Source organism: Myotis davidii, unplaced genomic scaffold (genome assembly GCF_000327345.1).
Source record: "Myotis davidii unplaced genomic scaffold, ASM32734v1 scaffold192, whole genome shotgun sequence".
Lineage (NCBI taxonomy): Eukaryota > Metazoa > Chordata > Mammalia > Chiroptera > Vespertilionidae > Myotis > Myotis davidii.
The window spans coordinates 1,476,078-1,486,262 of record NW_006284346.1 but is presented as its reverse complement, the minus strand read 5'-3'; the positions used below and the strand labels follow the sequence as shown (position 1 = coordinate 1,486,262).

General features: G+C 43.1%; 1 protein-coding gene across 1 annotated transcript in view; it reads left to right on the top strand.

The window, feature by feature from the left end:
- Positions 1-10,185, top strand: part of UBE2E1 (ubiquitin conjugating enzyme E2E 1) — a 51,991-nt gene that overhangs the window by 3,413 nt on the left and 38,393 nt on the right. The window contains exon 2 of the mRNA XM_006754664.2: positions 521-571. Coding sequence (XP_006754727.1) covers positions 521-571 — 51 coding nt within the window. The remainder of the gene's footprint in view (positions 1-520; positions 572-10,185) is intronic.

Here is a 10,185-nt window from a genome sequence, read left to right as displayed (position 1 = left end):
GGGTCCCCCTGGAGGCCGGTGTCACCCCGGCACCCCAGATCCCGGAGGACCTCGAGGGGCCTCGCGGGGAGCGGCCATGTTGGCTTCGTCACGGAGGACACCGGGCGTCCTGGAGGGGGGTGGGGGCCCCCCCGATGACCGTCCGTCCGGGGACTGGAGGTGCAGGTGCGGGGGAAGGATGAGCGTCCGGGACACTTTCTGGTGCGGTTCGGAAAACTGGTCCGCAGAGGAGCTGTTGGGTTATTCCCCGATGGAGGACACAGAGCGAGCGGCCTTGGCCTCCGTGTGGAGGCAGGTTGGACCCAGGCGGAGCGGGCGGTGGGAGAGACGGGGCTGCCGGCTCGCTGTCTGGCAAAAAGCGTTTTTCCCCAAATGAGGGCCCTGCAGCTTTCGGGTGCAGTTTCCTCCTCCCTCGGCGTGGACCCACTTAGGGCAGGAGGTTCGGTTCCCCTGCCGGACCGAGGCGGCGGGCGGGAGGCTGCCCACGCCTGACGCGTCTGTGTTTCTCTCCCTGATGCAGGATTCAGAAGGAGCTGGCCGACATCACTTTAGACCCTCCGCCTAACTGCAGGTGAGCTTCCTGTCGAATTTGTGTCCTTTAAAGATTCTTCCAACTTTTATCTTCGTTTTTTCTGTTATTATTATTATTATTATTATTCTTTGGTTAATGCTTGTTTCGGTGCTAATAGCAAGTATCAGCTGAAATATATTTATCTGAGTATAATGTGGTGATGAGCCTCTGATGATCCCAGTGTTACATTAAAGAGAAGTAATAGATTTGTTCGGAGCGGACACTTTTACACAAAACAAAGCTGTAAAGTGGATATGAAGGCGTACGTTTGTCTAATCCTGGGTGTTTCATATGTCATTAAGGGCGATGTTGGCTTAGAAAATTGCTTTGCTATCTTAATGTTGTTCATGCTCTTTACTACGAGAGCAGAGAGTCCAACATTGGCTCCCTCAGACTGTACACAGTATGTGTGTGTTCAATTTCAAAACAGTTTGACACTGGTTCTCAAAGGGTTGTTGGTCACTGTTCAGAAGACGCATTTTGTTATTTACTGAGAGTCAAGGTGGAAAACTTGATGAATTTACTAAACAGTGAAGTGAGGAGAGTTATTGTAATAGAGCCATTTATTTAAGGGAGCTTAATTGGTCGGTTCTATAACTCCAATTGTTTACAATTAAGTATAACATTTAACTTCATTCTCCGTTCTCGAGATTGGCATTGGAATGGGAGTTGAAGTTTTAGAAGTGTGCTAAACTTACAGGGTTAGAAGAAGTTACGACGAGAAAATGCTGTGGCCTACACAGAAAGTGAATCAAGCATGTGGGAATAGGTTGAAAGCTAAATGGAAGACTTTGCTTATTAACACTGAACTTTCTAAACTGGCTAATGGAGTAAATGGAGGCATCGGTTGCCTTTTTGGTTACGTATGATGTTAATGTTGGTCAGTTGTGGGACTTTCTTTGGTAAAATTTTGTCCTGTTTTGTAAGGAAAATCATTTCGAGTCTGAAATGCTCTTATAATATCGTTTGTAACTGAACCACACAGTCATGGTTGAGGATTTCTTTCCTGGCTATTAAGAGTCCTTTCAGGATTTTGAGAAAGTGGAGAAATGGGTAAAGCTTAGGGCTGCGATATCTCCCTTTTTTGTTTTATTGGAGTCATTCAGATGGAAGGAAGCCTGTAGCTTCCCCTGATTGGTTGTGTTGAATCCATGGGTATTCCCCATGCGAAGTCTGTGCTCTGGTTGTTGCTTTTGGTTGGTAGCGTGTCTTCCACGTGTCTCTGGTGAGTTCAGGCTGTAGCTGTGGCTGATCAGATTATGAAGTTCTTAAAGCATGGTTTCAGAACTCACATTTATCAAAATGTGTTATGGCTTTCTTGCAAATAGATGCGATCAAATTTAAAAATTGTAAATAATGTAAAGGTTTTCACGGGATTAGTTACCCTTTAGAAATAGGATAAATACACTTTAATTTCACACCTTTTTAACTGAGTTTACATGTGAGAGATTTGTGCTGCTGAACATGTCGAACTTTCCTTGGAAAGCTCCTAATTACCCTTTTCAAGGTGAAACCTTTAAACGTTACCTGTGGTCAGGTGAGTCACCAAATTGGATGGTTGGTGGTGGGGAGACAAATTTCAACATATTTACACATTGCAAAAATCTTCAATTTCAAAGAAAACATTAGGCATCTTTATTTTGCAAGAGAATGTGTATTATGTTGACTTTTAAAAGTAAAGACGGCTGTATTTTCTGAAGACATTTTCTAGGAGGGCTGGTTAAATAATATAAATCACAGTCTCTACTTTCAGTTGTTTTTTTTCTTTTTTGTTTGCTTTTTACACAATCTCTACTTAGTAGTGTTGACTTAATGTTATCAAGTAGTCCCAATATTCAACATATTTAAATGAATTTGGTTTTATGTTTTCTGTTGGTACGTTATGGGATTGAATTATTTAATATTTTTTATTTTTTAAATATATTTTTATATCAGAGAGGAAGGCAGAGGGAGAGAAGGAGATAGAAATCTCAATGATGAGAGAGAATCATTGATCGGCTGCCTCCTGCACGCCCCACACTGGGAATCCAGCCCCAAACCGAGGCATGTGCCTGTGACTGGAATCTAACCTGGGACCTTTTAGTCCACAGGCGGATGCTCTATCCCAGTGATGGTGAACCTATGACAGGCATGTCAGAGGTGACACGCGAACTCATTTTTTTGGTTGGTTTTTCTTTGTTAAATGGCATTTAAATATATAAAATAAATATCACAAATATAAATCTTTGTTTTATTATGGTTGCAAATATCAAAAAATTTCTAGAGTCAAGTGAGGGTTTTTCAAAATGCTGACAGGCCGAGCTCAAAAGATTCGCCATCACTGCTCTATCCACTTAGCCAAACCAGCTGGGGCTGAAATATTTAGTATTTTAATGTACATTATTGTTGGAGATGGAATGGATAATTTAGTGTGGGGATACTTTTTGATGTTAGCTTCCATTTAAAATGTATGAATTAAATGATACATTGAATGCATGCATGTTTATTTTTTTAATAATTTTTAAAGTGTTAGCATGAGAGCCTGGTTTGGATGAAATTGTAAATTAGTCAATTGTAAATTATATTTTGAACTCGTTACATAATTGGCTTTCAATTAATGTATTTTATGTATTAAACCTTTATAGAACTGCCCTTTTTTTTCAATCAGTAATCAGTGTGCAGTTTTAAATTTAAACGCATTTCTTTATTAAAATATTATAGTTGCTACAAAGTAGCCTCAGACAGTTGAATCAGTGTGAGAAATGCTTCTCTTGAAAATGCACCGCTTATGTTCACTAATTTTAGCCTTTGGCAAAAATATGTGGCTTCGAATGTGGAAAATGCACTTGCTAAATATGTTATAATTTCGAGCACGTAAAGTTAATTCTCAGTGTTGTATATCATGTTCGGTAGATTTTAAGTGAATATTTTAAAATTGGTTTATATTGCCATATAAATCAAATTCTTTGGTATCTCTGAACTATTTGGTTACATGTGTGTATACAGCTAAGTCTCTGAGCTCATGTATCCTGCATTTGGTTAGGCTTTTCCTCCTGCATTCTGGCTCTGTTCCTATAAGAGAAAAAAGTATTAACTGCTGTAATGATTTCCTAAAGCATGCCATATCGTGGATGGTAAAATTATGCCTTTTCGGGAGCTGGCGAACTCTGGGCCATTAGGGTCAGTTTTGCAGCTGTTATTTATAGCTCAGGGCTCAAGCTTTGCTAAATTGACTAGTTATAGCTATCTAACTAATCTGTAGACATAAATGTCTGTAGACAGTATGTCTGCACATAATAAATGATGTACTTAACCCAGGTCCTTTAAACTTCAGATTTTACTTAGTGGATGTCTTTTTATTATGAGTCAACTACTCATAGAGTGACTTGAAACCTAAAAATTCAGATTTTAGTATAAAATGCCTTTCAGAAATCATGAACCATTTCAAGCACGGTAGAGAAGAATAAGTTTTTCTTATTATGACTTTTTTTTCTTTTTACTAACATTGCCTTTTGTTGCTTATATTTTAAGTAGAATTTTAAGCCATTACACAATAATGTAAAAATGCACATTTTTAAAAAGTTGAAACAGACTGTGGAATAAAAAGTGAAAGATTCCTTCATGACGTCATCTGATCCTGTCCCTAACACAGAGAGGCTCCTGGTTAGCGCATGGTGTGTATCTTTCTGGAGAGACTCTGAATTGGCATTGTTGTACGTTTCTGGTTTTGCAAATCCTCCTGGAATTAGTGGGAATAGCACATGGTGGGGCAAACACAGGTTTACAGTTGTTTGTATGGAAAATAATACAATAATAAGGAATAATACAAGAACCAACTTTGTTTCCCGTACTCACAACTGTAAACCTACTTTTGCTTCACCCTGGAAGTCCCAGACTGCTCACCTTGGAATGAAGAGAGATTCCTTGCAGCAGTAAAGGCGTATGCCTCGTCCGTCCGAGTTTAGCATGTTTTAAGTGGTTGTTTACTGTAAAAAATGGGTTCTACAGAAGTCATCCTTTACAAAATCCTAAGTCGTCTCGCTGAAAAATGTCCTTTTATGTAACTTTAATTCATTTGATGCTACTAAATGCATTAAGGATATCGAGGTGACTTCATCGTCTGCATGTTTATTTTGTTCTAATATTTATTTGGATAGCTACCACTGCACTGTGCTTGCCTTTATGTGCAGAGACAGTGTTGAAAAATAGTGAGAACTAGGAGTCTAGAGTGTCAGCACAATCAAAATAGCACCCAAACCAGGGTCAAGTGGCTGGAAATTAGATCATTGCCTGGGGCCTGAGTGGGTAGGAAGGAAGGAAGGAAATCTATCCAGAAATGAATTGCTGTAGGCACTCTCGTGTTCACCAAATGACCATGTTTCTGGATTGTAAAGCTGTACTGCTCCTGTTCCTCAAAATGACCCAGCAATTCTATTCCCAGGTGTATACCCCAAAGGATTGAAAACAGGGACTCAAACAGACACTTGTCAGTGTTTGTAGTGGCTTTATTCATAACAGCCCCAAAGAAGAAACAACCCAAATATCTACCAACAGATGAGTGGAATGGATAAACAAAATGCGGACTATACAAACAAGGGAATATTCAGCCATATAAAGTAATGAAGTTCCTATACATGCTACAGCATAGATGAACCTTGAAAATGTTACACTAACTGAAATAAGCCAGGCACAAAAGGACAAATATCGTATGATTCTACTTACATGAAATTTCTAAAATAATCAAGTTCCTAGAGACAGAAAGATTAGAGGTTTCCAGGAGCTGGGAAGGAGAGAATGGGGAGATATTTCTTAATAGGTACAGAGTTTCTGTCTGGAAGCAAATGGTGGTGATGGTTGCACAACGTTGTGAATGTCATGAATGGCACTGAATTTTATGGTTAAAGTGGCAAACTTTATGTTATATATTTTACCAGAATTTTTAAAAGGTTAAAAAAAAAGATACTGCTGTTAAAATGTCATCAGTACTTTGAGGGAAAATGCTCATGGCTTACGAGGCGACACCGGTTTTTAGGGGTTCTTATAAAGATGTTAATGTTAAATTTCTGTTACAAACCGTGAGTGCCTGTTCTACGTGAAAAATCACCTTCAGGGAGTTCATCATCTAGTGAGGTGGGAAGAAATGCACTCACTGACTTTGAATAGTGTGTTCGAGTTGTCGATGGCAGGTTAAGCCTCATGGAGATGAGAAGTAGGTGGGGAAGACTAAGGGGCGTGTGTAGTGGAGGGAAGTGTAAGCAGAGGTGCAGCTGAGGAAAGGCAGAGGGCACTCGTGGGCAGTAGTGAAGAAACCCGTGGCTGGGAGCAAGGAAGAGTGGGAGGATAAACAGAAAGAGATCAGACTTGTTCCTTGATGTCAGGCGGAGGCTTTGGGTGTCACTTTATAGACACTGGGGAATCGCTGGAGCTCTAAGCGTAATCCAGTTAGAGCTGAGACAAAGCAGGGGTTGAGTGGAGCTCGGTGGGAACAGGAGACTTGGAGATGGCTGCCATAGTTCAGGTGGGGGGGCCAAGAGGGCCGTGGGGACAGGTGACGCCATCCGTGTGGAGAGGAGAGAGACACGAGGAAAGCAGTAGAATCTGGAGAATGTGGCCACTGGCTTAGGGACGGAGCCCTTGCAAGGGGACCGAGGGTCTTTGGGAGGACGGGTGGTATCGTTAACAGAAGGTAAAAGGTGGGAAGATGAACTGGCTTGAGGGAGGCACGTTGTTGGATCATCCTCCCCAGGTTCAATTATGTGCTTTGTTGAGCGTATAAAGGTATAGTGCTTAGCATATTGCTGCCACATATTTAACTTTATTAGCAATCAGTCTCTGAACTCTCAGGCCTACTTTTAGATTTGATCAGACAAATTAAACTCCCCAAAAGGCTCAGGGACCCTGATTTCTGTCTTTGATTCTGATCCCACACACCCCTCCCCAACTTTTTCAGTTGGAAACGTTCAAAGCTACAGAAGAGTTGAAAGAATAAAACAGGACCCGGCTGTCCTTCACCCCGATCGTCAGCTGTGAGGACGTCCCCATGTTGGCGTCTCACTCCCTCAGCCCTGTATTTTGCAGAACTGTTTGGAAGCGAGCTGCATCCTGATGCTTCTGTGTGTTAGTTAGGCTGACACGCATTGAATCTGAGGGGAGCCGGCAGGGCGCTGAGGCTGCAGCTGGCTTTGGGCATCCACATTAGATTTGAAAGTTTGGGTGATAGTTGAACTTTCTGCTGGGGAAGAGGAGGATTAAGAGCTGTGCTTGGAGGGGGGTCTACAAGGGAAGGATGGGAAAATAAAGAGGGCTGGAGAAAAAGGGAGCAAAGTCGGGGAGAGCTACTAGGTTGCCTAAAAAATAATTCAAGAGGATTAAGTGTAAAGTGAAGAGCATGCTTTGTAGGCTGAGAAGCAGCAGCAAGTAGAGGACAGGAGTGAAACAGGGAGATAAGATGTTTTAGAAACACAACTGTGGAGAAGCTGATAGAATATGGAACTGAGGTTGCAGCGGGGACTGTGTGTTTAGGAAGGCAGAGAGCCTGAAGTTTACGATAGGGTCAGTTTCCCAGAGGAAGCACTTGGGCCTGAGTAAGGCTCCAGCCACTTGTATAGAACTGAAAGCAGCAGCGCCTGCCCCCAGTTTGATTTGGTTTGTTCTTCCCCAGTAGACGCCAAGTTCCTTGAGAGCAAGGATTGTGTCTTTGCATCCCTACAAGAAAGAATAAACAATATATATTCGTTAAATTAAAACATGAACAGAGACACCCAATTCAGGTCTGATGGTTTAGTGGAACTTTCTTACTCTTCAGAAAGTAATGGGAGGAGCCGGGGAAACCGCAGTCGCGTTGTACAGCTGCCCATTGCGGGCGGGCTTGCTGGGTTGGCACCCGGGCAGTTTGGGCAATTTTCACCTTCCCGGAATCACACAGCAGCTCAAGACTGCAGGCGATCGCACTGCAGGCGAGATTGAGAAGATGCATAAAGAAAATATCAATACCTTTGATTCCCATGTTTTGACTTTATAACATTACTGTTGGCCAACAAGCGAGTGTGGGTTTTGGGGTGCTAAGGAAATTGGTCTCCCTAGAGACGGTTCTAAAATCCTAAAGCTCTTCCAGATAGTCGGTTACGTTAGAGATGCTGGCACCCTCCTGAGACATCTGACACATTCCCCATCATCAGTGGAGTGAAACAGGGTTTCATAATAAGCCCATTCTTACTCAGCCTCGTAGCAGCCATGCTCTGAAGTGAAACAAAAGACCTAGTCACTGGTGTCAGAATATGCTTCTAATCCTCTGGGAACCTGCGCTATAGGCGAAGAAGCTCAAAGCTCTTGCTTGAGGACCGCAATCCAGGAACATACATGCGAGGGATACGGATGGCTTTGTGGAGTCCGTGCCACAGTACGTAGATGGGGAACCTGCAGAAGGCCAAGGTGATGTCTGCCCAGTCAGGCAAGTCCTGCAAAACCATTGTTTTCCTTTGCAGGACACAATCAACACTGGTTATGCTACCTGGGGCAGCATACGGTTCACACACACTTTAATTAACAAAATAGTCACAGCCTGAATTCTGTCTGCTTTTAAAGGCCTGATGGATAGAGTGAAGAGCCAGCACAGCATAAAGGGGCTGGTATGGGTGTCATCCAGCTCTCGCCTGGCCTCCAGCAGCATGTGCCACGGCTCACGTCTGACTTGTAGTGACTTGTGTTGGCACTAAAATTCTTTTTATTTTTTAAAAAGTTTGGCAGCTTGAACCTTTGTTTTTAGTATTTTTAAAAAAAGTTTACAGAAATAATCTTACCAAATCATTTGTAAGTTTTGTCATTGAAAAGATTTCACATCAGGTCCGCCAGGACATCAGTACTGACACTCATCAGGGTGGGCACACTGTCAGCACCGAATCACCCCACCACCTAGGTCTGTACCTCCAGTTGCCAGAAGCTGTGATGGTTTCTAGCCTGGGCTGGACGGTTCAGGACCCCCTTCTCTATTACTTGAATTGGCGAGCACTGCCACACAGGCAGCACCGTAATGCTCAGACGAGGGTGTAGCCCACCCAGGAGCCCTGAGCTCTGTGCATCCGAACAGGACCCCTGCTCGGCCAGGGCAGTCTGAGACGGAGACCACGTTTTTGCTCATGGCCCCACAACCAGACCAGGCTGCCTGTTGGCCCTGTAGCACTGCCTTCCCAGACCCACTAACTCCCCCACCTCATCAAATAGTGATAATCAATGGAGAGGTCCTGTAGGGTCTGCCAGCACTGAAATGATGACCATTATGTGTACTACCAGGACATTAGGTGTTTATATCCGTTTAAATTGATAGATGGAAAATCAATGTGTGATGGATCCTATATGTTCAATAGAAAAAGATTTGAAGTACATTTTCAAATTGCAGAAGACAAAACTCAGCTTGGGATGTTCTTCCTAAGAGAAAAGTTTTAGATGGATACAGCTCAAAAGGTCAGAAAGCAGTGTTGTACATGAGTAAGTCAGGTCATATTTATATGAAATATTGGAGTGATGTGTACTGCACACTGCCCCGTGTGACTGCAACAGATCTGGCTCCTGGCTTGTGGAACTGGGATTTGGTAGGCAGTACAGACAGCAACCACGTAAGCAGGATTAGTAACTACAAGTTGTGGTGGCTAATAGGAGAGCAATTAACAGTGCAGTGATCGAGAATATTTGCGGGGCAGTAGGGGGGTGCTACCTAGAGAAGGCTTAAAACATTAGGCAAAGACCTGAAAAATGAGGAAGAAGAGCTTTGTGAAGAGTAGGAAGAACATTCCCGATGGAGGGAAGCACAGATAGAAGGCCCTGAGGAGGGGAGAGCCACGTGATGCAGGGCCATGTGAGCCATGGTAGCGAGTTTGGGTTGCATGCATCCCTTTTCTTTCAGTGGGAAGCCATTCAAGGTTTTAAAGCAAGGAAGTGACATTTCAGTAATGATTGCAATGTCTTTTCGTCCTCCATGCTGTGTGGAAAGTAGCTGGGAGGAAGGCAGAAGTAAAAGAAGAGAGACCAGAAAGGAGGGTATTGCTCTATTCCAGGTAACGTGATGGTAGCTAGGATTAGGTGGTGGCAGAGGAGATGAGGTTAGAACACCTGGACCTGTTAGGAATTGCATGTGGGAGATGAAAGACCCAGAATGGTTCTGAGTTTCCCTGGTCTTAGCAGTTATGTAGATGATGGTGACATTTTGCTGAGGGGAAGAAAATTGGAATACGGCCTGTGTGTGTGTGTCTGTGTGTTTGGGTGAGTCCTTTCGGGGTATGTTAGATTTGAGACAAATGCTCTAATGAGGCATCTAAATGAAGGTGTCAGATAGAAGTCAGAGATAGGTAGTTGGAGCTTGGAGGAATATTTTGAACTCGAGATAAATAAAAGCTGGAGATACACATACATTTGGGAGACATCAATTTATAGAGGCTTTTGAATGTCTGGGAATGCCTCGAGCTCACCTAGAGAGCAAACATGTAGAGAGAAGAGGGCCAGGATGGAGACCTGGACATCTAGCATTTAGAGGTTATGTGGTCTAAAGGAGACACCAGCAAAGGAGACAGAGAGAAGGAAAATCAGAGTTGACAGAAAACAGTGAGTGGGAAGTGTTTGCAGTTGAGGATCATGAACTCTGA